This window comes from Myotis yumanensis, unplaced genomic scaffold, assembly GCF_028538775.1.
Source record: "Myotis yumanensis isolate MYYU_CA2020_CCGP unplaced genomic scaffold, mMyoYum1.0.hap1 SCAF_14, whole genome shotgun sequence".
Lineage (NCBI taxonomy): Eukaryota > Metazoa > Chordata > Mammalia > Chiroptera > Vespertilionidae > Myotis > Myotis yumanensis.
The window spans coordinates 5,612,722-5,631,512 of record NW_027223765.1 but is presented as its reverse complement, the minus strand read 5'-3'; the positions used below and the strand labels follow the sequence as shown (position 1 = coordinate 5,631,512).

Below are 18,791 nucleotides of genomic sequence, written 5' to 3'. Positions count from 1 at the left end.
TGAATGAGCCACGTAATGGAATGCCTGGTAGGGAGTGAGCACGATGGGACTCATCATGATCTAAAAATACATCGTGGAGTCATTTGGTAAATATAAGTTAATTGTTCAGTCAGTACCTTCTGTCTGACCTTTTTTTGGTTGTTAATTTGTGGGAAGCGGTAAGATAAGGATACCCACAGTCCTTGGAGGCGGGCAGATCGGCTTTGAATCCTGGCTGGGCCACTTGTCCGCTGTGTGGCTTGGCCAAGTTGCCTAGCCTCTCAGCGCCTTGTGTCACCGACAGTACTTGCTGGAAGTGCCCTGCAGTCCAGGGCTGGGTTGGAAGCCACCACTCGTCCTCCTTATCCTCTCTGCAAGGTGGACAGGAACTCCAGGGCCTTCTCAGGTGCTGTGCCTTCTGGGACCTGCTGGCAGGGTGAGCAAGGGATGGTCAAATGCACTGCTCAGGAGGAACAGACAGTGACATGGCTGAGATCACAAAAGGGGAGGTGACTCAGTCCTGGCCCAGCCTGAGGTCCCCTCTCCAATCCTCCCATCCCCCCAAGCCTGCGTTATAAACAAGTGACTCAGAGGAATGATGGGAGAATACCCCATAACAGTTCACACCAGTGTCCTGGGGGCTAAATTTAACCCACAGCTGCAGCCTCTGGCACTTTGGAAACAAGTTAATCTTGGTGGCTGAGGCTGGTGTGTGTGTGTGTGGAGCGGGGTGGGGTGGGCAGCAGTCCAGAGCAGTGTGGGCATAGGGACTGGCTGTCCTGGGCCCCTACCCTGAGCCCTTAGGCTGTACACAGGGTGCAGGGGCGCTAGGGCCAGGCAGGCTCAGGCCAAGCCTACAATGGGCCAAGACCAATGAGCATAGACAGTGAACGTCTTTTTGAACCTTAGAATCCAAAATGTCCCTCCCCTAGAATGTTAAAAACCTGGGGCCTAAACACCTAGAATAGTCGAATTCTAGGAAATGAATTTTCTAGCATGTCTGACACCTAAGAGTGTTAATACCCTGTGACTGTGTACTCCTAGGAATACAGAACCTCAGTGCTTCTGAACCTCAGCTAAGGCCCTCCTAGTCTAACTCCCCCATCTCCTCATATGGTAGGAAGGGAAACTGAGGCTCAACAGAGAGATCTGACCTGCCCCAGGCTCCACAGAAAAGTGGCCACCTGTGCAGGAGGCAGCCAGTCGGTGATTCTCTCTCATCATTGATGTTTATATCTCTCCCTCTTTCTTCCTCTCTGAGATCAATAAAAATATATATTTTGCCCTAGCAAGTTTGGTTCAGTGGATAGAGTGTCAGCTTGCAGACTGAAGGGTTCCAGGTTCGATTCCAGTCAAGGGCATATGCCCGGGTTGCAGGCTCTATCCCCAGTAGGGGGCGTGCAGGAGGCAGCTGATGATTCTCTCTTATCATTGATGTTTCTATCTCTCCTCCTTTCTTCTCTGAAATCAATAAAAATATATTAAATATATATATTTTCCCCCTAAAAAGTGGCCATCTTGTTTACCTAAGGCCCCTACTTGCTTTCTTGCACAGTTGAAGGAGCATCTCAGAGCTGGGGCAGACATGGGAGAAGATCTTCCCATTTTAAAGGTGGGACAACAAGATCCCCAATGATTGAATGTCATGCTCAAGTTCTCTGAGCACAGACCCAAGCACACTGTATCCAGAGGTGGCTGGAGTGAGATATACTCCAGAGAGGAAATAGAGGCACCTGATGGAAAGACCCAGAAGGCATGAAGGGAGACCGAAGGTGGGACTCCAATACCTGCCCCTCCCTAATGTAAGGGGCAGAGCTTGGGTCACCCCCTCCCCCAAGGGGCACTGCCCAACCTCGGAATGCGATCAAGGCCGTACTGTGCTCCATTTAGAAATGAGGCGGTGAGGCCCTCATCTTCCCAGCAGGGCCCAGAAACCCCACTCCCGTCCCATGAGTCCGCGGGGCTGAGTCAAGGCTGCTCTGGGAGAGGGCCTCTCTCTGCCCAGCTGTCCCCTCTGCGTCATGTGCCGGAGGCCAGGCAGCTCGCCTTACAGGGCCAGGCCCACCTCTATATATAGCCCACCGAGACAGCTGCGGAGACGGAGCACAACCCAGCAGGAAAGCAGGGAACACGGAGAGGAGGCCCCTGGCACCCCTGGTCGCTGCACCCTAGGCCACTCACCATGGCTCTGGGCTTGGAGCAGGCGGAGGAGCAGCGGCTGTACCAGCAGACGCTCCTGCAGGACGGGCTCAAGGACATGCTGGACCACGGCAAGTTCCTGGACTGCGTGGTGCGGGTGGGCGAGCGCGAGTTCCCGTGCCACCGCCTGGTGCTGGCCGCCTGCAGCCCCTACTTCCGGGCGCGCTTCCTGGCCGAGTCGGAGCCGGCGGGCGAGCTGCGCCTGGAGGAGGTGGCCCCGGACGTGGTGGCGCAGGTGCTGCACTACCTGTACACGTCGGAGATCGCGCTGGACGAGGCGAGCGTGCAGGACCTGTTCGCCGCGGCGCACCGCTTCCAGATCCCGTCCATCTTCACCATCTGCGTGTCCTTCCTGCAGAAGCGCCTGTGCCTCTCCAACTGCCTGGCCGTCTTCCGCCTCGGGCTGCTGCTGGACTGCGCGCGCCTGGCCGTGGCCGCCCGCGACTTCATCTGTGCGCGCTTCCCGCTCGTGGCGCGCGACGCCGACTTCCTCGGGCTCTCGGCCGACGAGCTCATCGCCGTCATCTCCAGCGACGACCTCAACGTGGAGAAGGAGGAGGAGGTGTTCGAGGCGGTGATGCGGTGGGCGGCCAGCGGCGACGCCGAGGCCCAGGCCGAGCGCCAGCGCGCGCTGCCCACCGTCTTCGAGAGCGTGCGCTGCCGCCTGCTGCCGCGCGCCTTCCTGGAGAGCCGCGTGGAGCGCCACCCGCTCGTGCGCGCCCAGCCCGAGCTGCAGCGGAAGGTGCAGATGGTGAAGGACGCGCACGAGGGCCGCCTCACCGTGCTGCGCAAGAAGAAGAAGGAGAAGGGGAAGGAGGCAGCCGGGCCCCAGGTGGCCGGCAAGGGCACCGGCGACGCCAAGGCCGAGGGGGAGGAGGAGGACGAGCGCGTCCTCCCTGGCATCCTCAACGACACTCTGCGCTTCGGCATGTTCCTGCAGGACCTCATCTTTATGATCAGCGAGGAGGGCACCGTGGCCTACGATCCGGCGGCCAATGAGTGTTACTGTGCCTCCCTCTCCACTCAGATCCCCAAGAACCACGCCAGCCTGGTGACGAAGGAGAACCAGGTCTTCGTGGCCGGGGGCCTCTTCTTCAACGAGGACAACAAAGAAGACCCCATGAGCTCTTACTTTTTGCAGGTGCCTTGCCAGCGCTGGGAGGGGGTGGCCAGTGCTGGGGCCGGGGGTCGGCCTTGGGGCCCAGGAGAGACCTGTGTCTACGTGTTGGCGAATGTCCTTGGTCTACGGGGAGGTGTAGGCCAGGGCGGTTCACCGACAGCCACTTGCCTGAAAGCTGAAGACGGTGATAGACAGTGGACAATGGCTCCATAACTTTGGTGACTGGGCTTCAGGGGGACGTTAGCCCCAGGATGGTCTGATATGTTGGAGGCCCGGGCCTTGCACAAGGGTTGGGGTCAGGCACAGTGAGAAGGAGGAGCAAGGTCAGTGTAGGGGTTCTGGGCAGGGCCTTTGCATGAGTCGGGGACTGGAGTGTGTCCCAGACAAAGGGATCATCCTACCTAGTCTTCCCATTATACAGATGAGGAAACTGAGGCACGGGAAGGACCCGTAGAGTGGGGTGCCCAGTCCAAGTTGTAGTGGGACTGTGGGATCTCAGAGGACGGAAACGGCTTCCTGGTGGCAGGCCATGTAGGTGTGGGCCTTGCCACTCGGGTGGAATTTGGAGACCCGAAGGGGAGGGTGGTGGAGAATGAGCCGAGTGAGTGGTGGGCACAGGTGGGCACATGTTCACTCCCTCTGGGCTTCCATTCATAAGTGAGGGTATTATTCCTCCTGCTTGATAAGGTCATTTGAAGGTTAGATGGCAGGTATAAAGTGTTCATCAGTACAGGGCGCAGTCTTCAGAAAACTTTTCAAAAAGGTGAGCCACTGGTACTGTTATTATAAGACTGTCCAGGTGGACAGGGCGACAGGCTTACAGTGTAGGCTTTAAGGGCGAGTGGCAGAGCTGGCTGTAGGTGGGGTTCCTGTGCCAGGGGATGAGGTGGAGAACAGGGGGCGGGGAGGTGTACAGGGGAAGGGCCAGGGCCCGGGGAAAGCTGCCCCATCCTGGGGCTATCATGGCGATCTTCCGGCACCTGCCTGTTCAGGAATGGGGTGGAGGTGGGGTGGGCTTTCTCAACCAGAAAGGAGGCGGGCCCTGCCTCCAGAAACCACCTCCACCTGCGCTGGCCCGACCTGGAGCCTTGGACTCCTGGTGACCCGGGTGGCCTGATGGGGCTGAGCTGAGCTGGGCTGGGGCTGGGGCGGGGACTGTGGGGCGCCAGCTGACTGGACCCCCGGTCCGCAGTTTGACCACCTGGACTCAGAGTGGCTGGGGATGCCGCCGCTGCCCTCGCCGCGCTGCCTCTTCGGCCTGGGAGAGGCTCTCAACGCCATCTACGTGGTCGGCGGCCGGGAGCTCAAGGAGCGGGAGAGCAGCCTGGACTCGGTGCTGTGCTACGATCGCCTGTGAGCGGGGCAGGGGCGGGGCCTGGGGGCGGAGTTGAGGATGCGGGCGGGGCCTGGCGCCAGGGCGCTGGTCTAGCGGGTGTGGCCCCGGGGAACCCGACCAAGACCCGGTTAGGTAGGGGCGAGGCGGGATGGTTGGCAGGTGACATGGAAGCAAGGAAATGAAGGTCTGGGGAGTTCTGGTAATGTACCGGGTGCACCCCCAATACGTGTTGGGGGGTGGGGGGGTGGGGGGGTGCAGAGACAGGGACCCAGTGTGTTTACCGTCTCCCCTCCCCTCAGGTCGTTCAAATGGGGGGAGTCGGACCCGCTGCCCTATGCGGTGTACGGCCACGCGGTGCTCTCCCATATGGACCTTGTCTACGTCATTGGCGGCAAAGGCAGCAACCGGTGAGACTCAGGCCCGCAGTGGGTGCAGCAGAGGGTGGCAGGTGTCCTGGCTGCCTGGGGAGGGACTGGGCCAGGGGGGGAGGTGCCCTGCTCCCGCTGCCTGGCTCTCTCTGACTGCCTCCACCCCACAGGAAGTGCCTGAACAAGATGTGCGTCTATGACCCCAAGAAGTTCGAGTGGAAGGAGCTGGCTCCCATGCAGACGGCCCGGTCACTCTTCGGGGCCACCGTGCACGATGGCCGCATTTTTGTGGCCGCCGGGGTCACGGACACGGGGCTGACCAGTTCCGTGGAGGTGTACAGCATCACGGACAACAAGTACGCCGCTCTCCTCCTTTCTTCCTCCCTTCCCCAGGCAGGGCAACCAGGGTCACCCCTGGGACCCCCTGGCTGTGTGGCTTTGGGCCTAGGCCAGTCCTCTCTGAGTCAGCCCCGGAGAGCAGCATAGCTCGGAATTGGGTTTTCACAGTTGAGCTTGGACATCAGCACAGAAGTAGTCCCCCTCCCCTGATCAGTAGTGAGGTGGGCTTCCCCCACAAGGTGGGGCGAGGGTTAGGGCCAGCCCGGTCGGCAGGAGAGAGCTCCCAGGAGTGGAGTAGGAGATGCCAGGTTCCCCATTCAGAGACTCACACCAGGCACTGGCCTGGTCCGAGGGATGCAGTGGTGACCAAGCTACCCTGCCCTGGGAGGTCAGGAAGACAACAGCTGTGGTGGGAGAAGGATGCCCAGGCAGTTGGAGCCAAGACAGTTAGGAGAAGAGGGCTGGCCCACGTGGAGGAATTGCTCAGGTTGGATGGAGTGTGGTGAGGGGGTCCTGGGGCTGCAGAGGCGGCCAGCAGGGCTGAGGAACTTTCTCTCAAAGGCGATGAAATGCCTCCGAGGGGCTGTGAGCTCACATCTGTGTTTTACTAAGATGCTTCATGACAGCTGATGTAGGTGTGACGCAAGTCACACCGGCAGTGCGTGCGCTGTGCCTGGATTCCCGAGCCCTGGGTAGTCAGGGACCTGCGAGCAGTTTTGGAGGGTGGGGACGAAGACTCCCTGAGAGTAATTGGACTGTGGGAGAAGGGGTCAGGGCAGGAGTCCAAGGGGTCGGGGGCTTAATGGCCACTGAGGTAGCAAGTGGGAGTGAAGGAGGGACACAGGGGAGGTCCATAGTGGGTTTTGGGGGGCAGGTTGGGTAGAATGTCAAAGGGACAGTGAAGGGAAATGTTGAGGGTAATTGAATGGGAAAGGAAGTGAAGACCAGAGGGAAGGGGAAGGGGAACAGGGTTGGGACACCCTGAGGCCTGGGCAGGGGCACAGGTGGGCATTCCTGAAAAGGTCCAGAACAGGATGTTGTGTTGAGAGCCTGGGTCCCTGGGGTTCAGATTTCAGAGGTGCAACTGAGGCTGTGGGTGCTGGGGTGGGACAGTCGCTCTGTGTGCTGAGGCCTCCCGGTGATGCACCTCCTCCCCCTCCCCCCCCAAACAGGTGGGCACCCTTTGAGGCCTTCCCGCAGGAGCGCAGCTCGCTCAGCCTGGTCAGCCTGGCGGGCACCCTCTATGCCATCGGTGGCTTTGCCACTCTGGAGACGGAGTCCGGCGAGCTGGTCCCCACAGAGCTCAACGACATCTGGAGGTGAGCCTGGCCCCGGGAGGTGAGGGGCATCATGAGCAAGGCTGACGCTCACAGCCTCGCGGCCGGGCACCCCAGCACCTGGCAGGCTCTTTGAGGGCAGAGCTGATCCCTCTTCTGAGAGCCCTGGGGGAAGGGACAGTAGACCCCGTTCAGCCCCGGTTCTCTCCAGTTTGGTTGGGTGTGGACAACCTGTGGGTCGAGACCCCTTTGGCGGTCGAACGACCCTTTCACAGGGTTCGCCTAAGACCATCCTGCATATCAGATATTTACATGACGATTCATAACAGTAGCAACATTACAGTTATGAAGTAGCAACGAAAATAATTTTATGGTTGGGTCACAACATGAGGAACCGTATTTAAAGGGCCAGAAGGTTCAGAACCACTGGGCTACAGTGTTTGGACAGGTTCAAGCCTCAGACTAATGAGAGGGCACAGTCCTCTCGTGGCCACGTGCAAGTCCCAGCTTGGAGGGCAGAGCCCTCCCAGCACAATTATAGCCAACAGCTGTAGTTGTGAGCTTGAACCTATGGTCGGAACACGTGGCCCCACGTGCCTGAGTGATGTGGGCTTGATAGAGTTCAGGTGCCTGTACTTGAGTAGGATCGAAACCCACGAGACTGTTGTAAACATCTTGACCACGCCCTTACTTTGCCTCGTGGAATCTGCTATAAAATAAAGACTCGGCTTGTAGTCCGTGGCGCTGTCTCTCTCCATCAGAGAGGGCGGCATCCCGCCGAGACCCAGCTTTCTTCTCTTGTCTGTCTTTTCTCCATCCTTCACCGCCCCCACTCGGGCTCACCGAACCTGGCTGAGCTGGCACGGCACATAAGGCGCCCAGTGTGGGGCTGAGTGTGCATGGCCGTGCCAGCCCGCCACAGCTGGGAAAGTCTGGGTTTGCACACATGAAACCATGTCCCACTGTGGGTTCCCAACAGTGTCACAGCCAGGAGCTGACCCCAAGTTTAGGGCACAGACCCACGGAAACAGGGGCCCTTTCCTCTCCCCTCCTTCCTGGAGGCTCTGCGGGGAGAGCTGGGGCCAGGATTGAGATTTGCCGGACCCCAGTTTCACAGAGCCATTGCTTTCCATGGCGGGTCCTTCCTGGGGGTGGAGGGGAGAGGTCCTGGCCACCTGGGGCACCTTCTGATCCTTTAGTTCTCCCACTGCTGCCGGCAGCCTGTAGGGGGCATTGCTGCTGGGAGAGTGGGAGTTGGGGGGACTTGGAGGGCAGAGGAGGGAAAGTCTACATCTCAAGGGAAGATGTAGACCTCCTTGGAGGAAGGTGCCCTTCCTGGAATGTGGGGTGGATGTTCTCTGGGGGTGAGTCTTGTGGGAACCTTTCCCAGAACATGGGAAACCTCTAGGAGTGGACCATTCTCCAGGGCTGGGGTAGAGTGGGGTGGGGACTCCTCAGGGGTGGGCCTAGGGCACCCAGCCACCCCTTCCTTCTGGGTCCCCCTCTGAACTCGGCTGACCAAGCTCCTTGTCCCTGCCCCGCCTGCAGATATAACGAGGAGGAGAAGAAGTGGGAAGGTGTTCTGCGGGAGCTTGCCTATGCCACCGGCGCCACCTTCCTGCCCGTGCGACTCAACGTGCTGCGCCTGACCAAGATGTGAGCAGCCCGCGGGGCCTGAACTCAGCACCGTCCCACCCCGTGGCCCACACAGGCTGGGCCTCCTGGGGGCTCCAGGGAGGAGGCTGGGAGAGGCCAGAGCCCACCTGGACCTGTTGTAATGGCCGAGTGGCTGCCTCAGCGGGGAAGGTAGTAGCTGCCCAGTCCTAGCCTTGGGGCAGGGACGAGGAATTTAAGGCCTCTCTGGGGTCTCCGGTCTCCACCATCTCCCCCTGTTCTTGAGCCAAAACCACAGGGACATCATCCCCGGCTGCATCCCGGCCCTGTCCCAGCCCGGCTCTGTGCCTGCAAATTCCCCACAAGCCCCAGTCCTGGCTGTCAGAGGGGGACGGTCCCCACCGAGTGCTCCCTGCAGCACAGATAGGGCTCCTTCTGTGAGAAGAATAAAGTGCCTTCTGAGCGGGCAGCTCAGGGTCCGGAAGCCGGGGCTCCAAGAGTTAGTGACCAGCTAGTTTGAAGGTTTGGGGCTTTAGTGCTCAGATTTGGGGTTACCCGGGTTGGTGGTCTCTGCCCTCCATGTGGGTGTGTCCTCCACATTGCGTGTGCCAAGACCTTGACTCTCCCCCTGAGGCCCAGAACTCCCTGCTCACCTTGCATAGACAAGGAGCCAGGGGACTGCCGGGCGGGGCGGGGAAGGGAGGGGCCAGCCAAACTGTGATAGAAAAGTCTTTTATTCTCTTGGTCAGGCCTCATCTGGCCTGGCCTGGCCTGGGCCCAGGAATGGCTGAGCCGAACCGTCCCTCCCCGCTCCCGCCTACTCCGGCTTCAACTTGTCCTGATTCTGCTCCTCCTCTAGCGCCAGGGTTCGCTCTCGCTCCTTCACCAGCTGAACACCACAGTAGGTGACAAACAGGACGGCCAGTGTGGTCTGGGGAAACCCTGTGGGGGCAAGAGGTCCGGGGTGACTCTTCTCAATCATGCCCCTCCCACTCGACCCGCCCTGGGGCATTGCAGAAGGTCACGTTCTGTATCCCCCCTCCTGTCCCTCACCTGAGAGTAGCAGGCGCCGGGCGACCAGCTCTGTGAACTCCAGGCTGTTCAGGCTTACAAGGTTGTACATGATGATAGCCCAGAAGTTCATGGCCCCAAAGAGACCCCGGACCCTGCGAGACATCTGCTCCGACAGAGAGGCCTGCGCGGTGCAGGAAAGCATTGTCAGTGTGGCAAGAGGCCCAGAGGGAAGAGGTCATGGTCTGTCAGAGGCCTTCCCACATGGTCAGGGAGGCCCTGGGATGTGCCCGGGTCTGAGAGTCCCAGGCCAGCCCTCTCTCATTGTTAAAGATGAGGGCCTGACCAACATAGCCAGCCCTGGGGGTCCCACGCCACACAGAAGGCAGGGAGGGCCAGATACCCGCCAGGTGAGCCATTGTCCTGACAACCAGGAGGGTGGTGGTGAGAAAGTTCTGGACTGGGGACCAAGTGTGGCTGGGAGCCTTCAGAGAGCAGCAGTCCCCAGCCAGCCCCTCCCTGCTCACCTCAATGTGTGCCAAGGGCTCCCTCTCTGCCAGCTTCTGCACCCAGAGCTCAAAGTTGAGGCCAAAGCAGTTTAGGAGTGACCACAGGTAGACAATGTCACAAGGCCCAAGCCACAGGGTGGTGACGGCAAATGTGGCCACGGAGGCCGCCAGCTCAGGGATCACCTCAGAGTGCTCCCCGCCGATGTGGTCATACACGTACCTGTGGGAAAAGACAGGTAGGAGGCGGGCAAAGGGTACCCAGCAGGGACAGCACATGCAGCATTCCTGACCGCCGGTGGCTTCTCTTCGTGGACCCAACTTGGGAAGGTGGAGGGCTCAGCACAGGACTCCAGAGCTCCTCCAGCTGTGCTCACTCAGTCCCCACATGGCTGCGTCCAAACCCAAGGCTCTGAATACTAACCAGGGTCTTTAGTCCAGTCTCCTTCCGAACTCCCCTGTCCCATGGTTACCAGACTCCTCACTTGAAGGACAGGTTCCCCATCCCTGCCCAAACCCACTGCATCCCCATTTCAGTTCATGACACCACCCTCCACTCAGTGGTAGGCCAGGAGCCTTCGTGCCTTCCTGGATACTCAGTTCCCACCTCCACCCACATCCGTGCCTGCAAGTGGTCTCCACTCAGCCCTGGCCACTGCTCACCACTTCCACTACCACCATCCTAGTCCAGGCTATCTCCTCCCACAGAGATTAAGGCACGTCTCTAGGTCGTCTCCCTGCTTCTGCCTTCGCCCCCTGCCCTCACAGCAGCGAGAGGCATCGTTTAAGAGTGTGGCTTGGGCCACATCACTTCCACAATCAAACCTTTGCCCCCATTACGATTAGAATAAATTCATCCTCCTTACTGTGGCTAGAAGATCCCATGTCCCCTGGATTCTGCCCGCCTTCTCACTTCATCACCACCATTCTTGCCCTCGTGAACTCTGCTCTGGCTTCATTGGCCTTCCTGTCCCTCAGATACAGCTAGTTCCTGCCTTAAGGCTTTTGTACTCATTGCTCCCCTGTCTCAAATGATCTTCCCCACATTCCCTGATCTCTCAAATCTCAGTTCAAATATCATCTCACAGAGGTCTGCCCAGATCCTGTGGCCAGCTTCTATCCCATTATACTGTGTGTGTTCTTCCATAATGCCTACCACTCTCTAAAATGGTTTATGTGTGTGTTTACCTGCTTATGGTCTGTTTCACCCCAACTAGACTGTAAGCTCCATGAGTTTGGGGTCTTTGCCATGCTCACTGCTGTATCCCCAATGCCTAGAACAGTGCCTGGCACATAGTAGGTGCTTAATAAACATTTGTTAAATAAATTCAGTAGACAGCCCATTGAGTAACATCCTTGACCTCCTCATTTCCAATGGTTTCTTTTCCAGTCCGCCTCAGCCACCCACTCCCATGGCCACACCCCAACTTTGTCACCACTTGAAATTTCACTCATTCCTCATTCCCATTCTTCCCCCAGTCCCTCCTGGCCTGGCCTCCCAGCTCTGTTCTCCAATCTCATTGGCACCCACCCTTCCTTATCTTCCTTAACAGGCTTATATTCAGTGAGTCATTATCATAATTAACTTAAAACTCCTTATTCCTCTCCTCTTTCTTCTCACCCACCTGGGAGAGCCCAATCACCCACTTTCTCCTCACCGGCACCCAAGAAGCTAAGCACTGATGGGGGAAATCTCACACCTTCACACATTAGAGTCCATAAAACCACTGTCTCCAACCTCACCAGAGCTCTCAATGCCAAGTTTTCTCTAGTCGGCAACTCCCTTGCTCTGCAGTGGATACGCCACCCTTACCTCCCCTTGACAAGGGGAGTGGGTGTGGGGGGATCTAGACAAGAGGGTGGAAGACACAGATGCCACCTCCCTCCATGCCCCCAATCCTGCCTCTCTCAGCTGATGACCTCGCCTCCTACTTCATGGAGAAAACCAGAGCCTTCAGGTGGAATCCCTCACCTTCGACATGAACCTGCTATCCTTCGGCAGCACACTGGCTTCCCGTGACCTGAAGCCAGGCCTCTGCTGGTCCCATCTCCTTCTCCCTCCTCAGGGACCTCACTCGATCAATCAGTCCTCTACCCTGCATCACCAACTCCTTCCTCGCTAAGCAGTCATCCCTCCAGCACCCAGGCATGTTCCACTATTTCTTGTCTTTAAAACCCCCACATCTCTGCCAGCCACTCCCCTGTCTTCCCCTTCAGTGCCAGGCTTCTTCCCTTATAGTTCCTCAGTTTTTTTCTCACGCCTCACCTGCCCCGGCCTCTCCCGTGAAGGGCTGAATCCTCCATGCCCTCAACACGAACACTCAGTGTCTAGCTTCTGGGACCCCGGAAGCACCTGGCCCAGTTGCGCCCACCTTGCCTGGGTGGTCTTCTCTGAGTTCCAGGATGTCACCTGGCCTTGGCTTTTCTCCTGTTCCACTGACCACTCCTTTCAGTCTCTTCCACCTGCTCTTACTTCTCCCCGAGCCAGAGTTCTTCCCGGCCCCATCTCGGCCAACCCTGCTTTACCCTTCTCACTCTATTCTCTCTCCTTGGGACACCCAAGGCCGAAAGACCACCCACACCCAGAATGCTCAGGGTTCCATCCACCCTCCAGGCTTCTCTGAACCACCTCCCTGAACTTCCACAGACGTGTCTCCCAGAATCCAACCAGACATCTCTCCATTGGAACCCTCCATCCTCCCAGGCTGTAGACATGAATCTGGGAATCGTCTCCCTCACTTTCCTGATATCTGAAATCGATGTCCGAGTCCTGCCCCGGCTTCCTGTTGTGTGTCTCTACTCCGGCTGTTTCTCTCACCTTCCGGGCCCCACCCAACAACAAACCTCTGTGTCTTTGACCTAGACTTCTGCCGCGATCTCCTCCCTGTCCTCCGTGCTTCCTCTGGGCCAGGGGTGATCTTTTCAAACATGGACCAATCTCCGCACTGCCTGCTCAAACCCCTGGCACGATGACTGTGACCATCCCCCCACTCCATGCCACCCCGACTCACTTGCAAAGCCAGTCATTGATGCCACGGTCAAAGTGCCTGTGGGAAGAGGGCAGTGGGGTGTGAATCACGTAGGGGAAGAGGCTCAGGGAAGGAGGGGAACCCAAGGGCGTGCCCCCAGATGCCCGCTGCCCACACTCACGTTTCTGCAAAGATGTAGAGCGCTGTGATGCACTTGGGAGGCTGGGGCGGGTCCAAGTGGTCAAGACGCGCCACCGTGTTGACTACACCGAACAGGACAGCGGCCTTCACCCAGTCATACACCAGGTTTGAGTAGGCGAGGGCAGCTGGGGACAGCATGTTGTCACGGCCTGATGGGTGTCGCACCTGTCTCCCCACCCCAGACACCCAAATCTAGGGGGAATCACTGAGTCTGGCCTTCTGCTTCTGACAATCACCAGGTTCGGGGGAAGGTCCTGCTGCCCAGATCGCTCCATGGGCACCCCGCTCCCCACCTCCTGGATCCTGGCCACCCCAGGGAGACCCCATCCCATTGTGGAGATCAGCTCGAGGCCCCAGTGAGGTGGAAAGGGCTCTGTCCCATACCAGTCTGGCTTCACAGGACAAAGAGAACAAGCCCCACACATGTCAAGGAATAAGTTCCCGCTCCCACCCCCTCAGATCGGTGCTGTGCCCTTAGGGTGTCAGCTTCCCCAGCGGTGACACCATAGGAATACAGGTCTATCTTTCTGAGGGGGCAGCCCAGACCCCACCCCCATTCCGGGTCCCCCGCGCACCCACCGAGGGCGCTGTCCGGCAGGCGGCTGGCGAACTTGAGGTCACTGGGGATGGTGAGGATGTAGAAGAAGTGAAAGAAGATGTCCACGGCTATGATGGCCGCCACGCTGAGGCCCGCCTGGGCCTGGATGTGCCACAGCTCACCCTCGCGCCTCACCGGCTCCACCTGGCTCACCTGGGGGATGTCCCGGATGTGAATGGGAGTCACTGACTTCCTGGGGATCGGAGTGTGAGGGAGACTTGCCTCCATCCTGGCAGCCTGGCCTGAGGGTGGGAACGCCCGAGGAGGGGGCACAGCCGGCTAGGGGAGCCCCAGTCCTGCCTTGGGAACCCCATTTGAGTAGGAGGAGAGTCCTGTCTGGGAGGAGACACATCTCCATCTTGTGATCCTTGCGGGGGAGGAGGGGGGAAGGTGGCCCTGTCCTGGGGTCTGAGGAAGGCCGTCATGCCTGAGGAGGGGGCACAGCCCGCCCCGGGAGTCCTATCAGAGACAGGAGCCCCTGGCTGAAGAGGGACCGTCAGCTCAGCTCTGAGAGCCACAGGGCGCCCCTCACCTGGGCATGGAAGCGATCAAAGGTCATGATGGGCCCGAAGAAGAAGAAGGGCAGGTAGAAGTTGTACTTGAGCAGGTCAGCCAGGGAGTAGCGGCGATCAGGGTGGGCACAGCTCTCTAGGGCAAAGCTGGTGCAGCGCAGTGCCGTGAAGCCGCTGCCCCCCTGGAACAGCACCTCTTGAAGATCAAAAGTGCCTGTTACAAACCCGTTCTGGATGGGAGAGAGCAGGCCGCCAGCTCACCAGGTGCCCCTTGTCTCTGGGAAGCCCGCCCAGCTTCCCCAGGGGCCCAGCCTGGTCCTGTCCCTTCCTCTCTCCAGACCCAGACAACACTGGCCATTCAGGGCCCATTCATGGTAAGGGCTGGGGCGGGGCAGAGGATGAGCTGGATGCGTCCCTGGTTTGGTGGAGGGGACCACCTTGTAGGCCAGGCGTCCTCCCTGGGAACAAGCCGGGAGACCGCCGGGAGAGTGAAGGGAAGGCTTGGGGAGGTTGGGGGGAAGGGCTTTGGATGGGGTGAGAGGGGTTTGAGGTCCTATCCCTGCACCCTCTACCCTTGCCCCGCCCTGTCGCACACCTGCCAGGAGATGAGGGGGTCCAGCTTGAAGGAGGCCAGGCTGGCCATGCCGAGGCCAAGACAGAGCCAGGGCTGACCCAGGAGCGAGGCCACATAGTGGCCGACACAGTGGCCCAGCAGCAGCAGCAGGTACCAGGGGCCCATCGTGCCCACCACGGCCAGGGCCCCGTATACAGCGTACATCCAGGCGCGGAGCTGTGGGCAGGGGGGAGGCTGCGTTTACCTGTCCAGACACAAGGAGGTGGGACCCCGGCGTGGGTTCCCCACACCCCCTGTAGCTGCGGAGGAGCTGGTGGGGGAGGCTGGGGTGGCTCCGGCCCTGCTCACCTGCGGAGCCACCATGGTGCAGAGTTTCGCAAACAGCACGTGTCCGGAGAGGGTGAAGAGGATGACGTTGCGGAAGGAGCCGAACCACATCACCCACTCGAAGTCAGCCACGTCCTGGGTGGGCCCGGGCAGGTTAAGGTGGGGCGGGGGCAGGAGGGGCTGGCACTCGGGCTGCTCAGAGTCCCAGCACGTCCCAGCCCCCGGGTTCTTCTGACGCATGAGAGCAGAGCCATGGCTGGAGGCCCTGCCTTCCCCTCTGAGGGAAGCACCAGGCAGGGAGACAGAGAGGCGTGAGGAGTATCATGTGGGCTGCTCTGCCCCTCAGAGCTCACCCTCTCCCCGGCCCGTTGCCTGGCATGAAGCCATGATTGCCTTGTTCCCGGGAAGGACGGTGCTGGAGGCCCCTGCTGGGCACGTCTCGATTTACTCCCTGAATGAGCAGGGTCTGGGCAGGAGGGGCCAGTGGAGAAAGGGAAGGTGCTGGAGACCCTCCCCATTGGGAGCCCCCTGAACATCTGGACAAGGGGAGCATCCGGACAGGTTTGGGGTCAGAGAGATGTGCCAGGGGCCAGGGACCCCAGCCAGGGACCTGGGGTGTGAAGGACCTACCATCTTCCGACCAATGTACTCCCAGCCGGGTCGCACAGACTCCCGGAAGGCCTTCCTCTGGGCCCCATCTGAGAACAGAGCGTGGCCTCAGGGGCAGGACCGCCCCGCCTCTCCCATGCCTGCCCTACGCGAGGCTGGCCCCCACCTTACAAAGCCTGTGTCTCTTTCTGCCTGTTTCTCTCGGGGTCTCACTGTATGCCTGGGCCCAGGCCTCCCTAAGGGTCTGAGCGTCTCTCTCTCCATGGCTCTGTGTCCAGGTCTCTGTCCGTGCTCCTGCGTCTGTGTCTCCCCGTCACTGTACCTGGCTCAGCCCCGTCCAGGGCCCAGAGACCACCCTGGGTCTGGAGCCTCTGAGTGTCTGGCCTTGCTGGTTGGAACGCTGAGGCCCCCAGAGAGAGAAGGGTCCCACCCCGTGCCCAGGGGCCCAGCGGTTACCTTGTGAAGCCTCGAGGAGGCCCCGGCCAGCGTAGGCCAGGGCCCCGCTCAGCACCAGGGAGTACAGGCCCAGCTCCGCCGCCGGCAACGCTGTCTTGGTGCCCATAGCCTGGAGGTGGCTGGGGAGACAGATTGGGTGAGGGCACCGCTGACCCCCAGTCCTGCCTCGCCCACCTTATACTCCCCTCCTGAGGTGGTGAGGACCCCACTCTTGAGACTGCCCCTCTTGTCTCCCCCCATCATTCTCCCCTCCCCCATCCCCAACTCCTCCCAGGCCTCCCCCATCCAAACTCCCGTCTTTCCCATTAAAACTCTTGAAAGCATATTCTCCACCCTCAGCCTGCCTACCTCACCTTCACTTACTCCCATACCTGGCGGTGGACTGGTCCCCACCCTCTGCTCATCCTGCTCCTGCCCAGGCCTCAGGTGCCCCTCAAGTGGAGCAGCCCCCTCTGCATCACCTCAATCCTGTTTCTGGCCCTCAGGATCCCCAACCCCTTCAGTAAGCCTCCCTCAGTCCTGACAAAGCCCCACCCCTCCCTGCCCCTTCTCTGACTTCCACACCCTCCTGAGCCGCCTTTACTTTCCCTGACCTCCCCAGGTCCAGCCCCAGCACCAAGCCTTTAGCCTCTGGCTGACCCCCCACGCCCCCAATCAGCCCTTGAGCCCCAGCCTGCCATGTCCCTGGTCCCTGCCATGTCCCTGGTCCCTGCCATGTCCCTGGTCCCTGCCTGTGTCCCTGGTCCCTGCTGTGTCTCTCAGTGTTCTGTGTATTCAGGCCCTGGATGCTGGCTGGAGGCTGTGCTATTTGAAGAGTTGCCCTGGGGTAGCGGGAGTGGGGCCAGACGGGCACCAGGGAGGGCACTGGCCGCTGTCCAAGGTGCTGACCGTATCAGGCTCAGGGCGAGCCTAGCCACTCCCTTCTACCAGAGCCTGGTTTGTCCCCAGGAGCTCTGCTGGGCCATCCCTGGGACCTCAGCTAGCACCTATTCCTTCCCGATCTGGCTCCAGCCTGGCCCCGGACCTTCCCAAGGGCCCCATGGGTAACAGACTCAGGGCCCAAATTAAAAGGGGGAGGAGGGGGACATGTATGGGCACCCTCTCGAGCTGGGCCGAGCCAAGAGTTAGCAGGCATGGCTCTCTCCCAACCCAGGTGCCCTCCCAAGTCTCCCTCACCAAGTCTGATAACAGCTCCCCTAGGCCCCCAGTGTCAGCATTCTCCCTGTTACAGATGGAGGGGCCATGGAACAGAGGCACAGGGACCTGTCAAGGTCAGACAGCAAAATGGATAGGATCAGGGGTTCTCAGTGAGCCCCTCTGGGGTCACAGATAAAAGGACCATTGCTGCCCCTTCCCAAACCAGGGGGCTGCTGCGCCTGACTTCTGCGCGGCTGGCCGGCCTGAGGGCTGAGCCGCCTCCTCATCGGCCGGCGGGGGTAGGGAGGCCCCAAGGATCAGGTTAATGGAGCAGGAGCTTGAAACCGGAGCACAGTGAAGAGCCCGCGAAATAGCTTTGTCAGCTGCCTCCCACTCGCCACTTTCCAATTTTAGCTCCCCATGGCCGGTGCGGGTGTCCCCAGTGAGCCTCTGTGAGCGGGGCCAGGGCTGGCCCCTGGCCTGGGACCTCTCCCAATTGACCCCCAGACCTGGGCCAGCTTGTGGACACAGGAGTCCCCCCTGTCCCCTGGTCCTGCCAGGTTCAAGTACACCTGGGCAGGAGCCCACTCTGGGACCTGAGTTCTAAGATGAGGAGCCTGGGGAGGGCTCTGAAGGTCTCAAGGATCCCAGAGTAGCTGCATCCCCGGCTGGCACTGACCTTGAGGAGGCTGTGAGGGACCCTGGCACACTGCCCACCTCGGGGCTCCGGGGTCCTGCGTCCAAGCGTTTGTCCGTCCGACCAGGTGGGCTCTGGGGCCACGGTGGGGTGTGTCCAGCCCTGGGGTCCCCACCTCCTCGAGGCTGTGAGCGGTGAGTGGTGACAGCAGGAGCAGGGGGAGGAAGAGGGCAGGGAGGAGGTGGCCTGCCTGGAGCGGAGCTGAGCGGAGTGGAGCCGAGCCGAGTGCTGCAGAGCTGCTGGCCACAGGGAGCCGCAGGGAGGATCTCAGTGGGGGTGGGGGTGAGGGTGGAGGTGGGGGTGGGGGTGGGGTGGAAGGGGTGGCCACTGTCTCAGAAAGGGACACCTGGGCCTCACTTTAACCTGCCTCCCTGGCCCATAGAGTCTGTGCCTCCTGTCACTGCTAGCCAGAAATCCCCTCTTCCAGGAAGCCTTCCAGGTGTCCCTTGCTGGTCTCTCTAGGCCTGAGATCCCTGCAGCCACCACACACACACACACACACACACACACACACACACACACACACACAACTTGCATGATCAGTTCCAAGAACTCCAGCCTGCACCTTTATAAGTGAACTCCCATGGGCTGACCCAGGTCAGGCCATCTAGCCCCTGCCCGAGGCCATGCCATCATGCTGAGAGTCCTGGCTGGCCGGGCATCAGGCCCGGGGGAGGACTGACTTGCCCAGTGGGATTGGAACTGACAAGAGACATGTGGCTGTGGGACCCTCCGTGTTCCAGCCCTGTCCCACGGGGTGCTGCCCAGGTGAGGGGTCCTAACAGGGTCACTCGGCCAGGCTTGAGGGGGTACATGGAGTGACTGGCATCCCCTCCATGGTAGGGTGGAGGCAGCCAGCCATGTCCCTGACCAACTGGGGCTCCTCTGGGGGAGGTGGGCAGGGCCTCACTCTGGAACGGTGCAGCCAAGTCCTCAGCCCAGTCTATCTGATGGGGCCACCC

The 18,791-nt window shown here is 60.2% G+C and overlaps 2 protein-coding genes across 2 annotated transcripts; one reads left to right on the top strand and one right to left on the bottom strand.

Moving 5' to 3' along the window:
* Positions 1 to 2,091: 2,091 nt before the first annotated feature.
* KLHL40 (kelch like family member 40) lies at positions 2,092 to 11,084 on the top strand. Its single transcript, XM_070391486.1, has 6 exons — positions 2,092 to 3,319; positions 4,491 to 4,651; positions 4,934 to 5,041; positions 5,173 to 5,358; positions 6,514 to 6,660; positions 8,167 to 11,084. The coding sequence occupies exons 1-6, from the start codon at positions 2,162 to 2,164 to the stop codon at positions 8,276 to 8,278; spliced, it is 1,872 nt and encodes a 623-aa protein (XP_070247587.1). The 5' UTR covers positions 2,092 to 2,161; the 3' UTR covers positions 8,279 to 11,084.
* Positions 8,951 to 18,024, bottom strand: HHATL (hedgehog acyltransferase like). The gene is made up of 12 exons (XM_070391487.1): positions 17,812 to 18,024; positions 15,996 to 16,114; positions 15,561 to 15,628; positions 14,952 to 15,065; positions 14,625 to 14,819; positions 14,050 to 14,259; positions 13,499 to 13,670; positions 12,900 to 13,044; positions 12,761 to 12,796; positions 9,771 to 9,972; positions 9,286 to 9,427; positions 8,951 to 9,174 (listed from the first exon to the last, which is right to left on the bottom strand). The coding sequence occupies exons 2-12, from the start codon at positions 16,099 to 16,101 to the stop codon at positions 9,050 to 9,052; spliced, it is 1,515 nt and encodes a 504-aa protein (XP_070247588.1). The 5' UTR covers positions 16,102 to 16,114; positions 17,812 to 18,024; the 3' UTR covers positions 8,951 to 9,049.
* Positions 18,025 to 18,791: the final 767 nt, after the last annotated feature.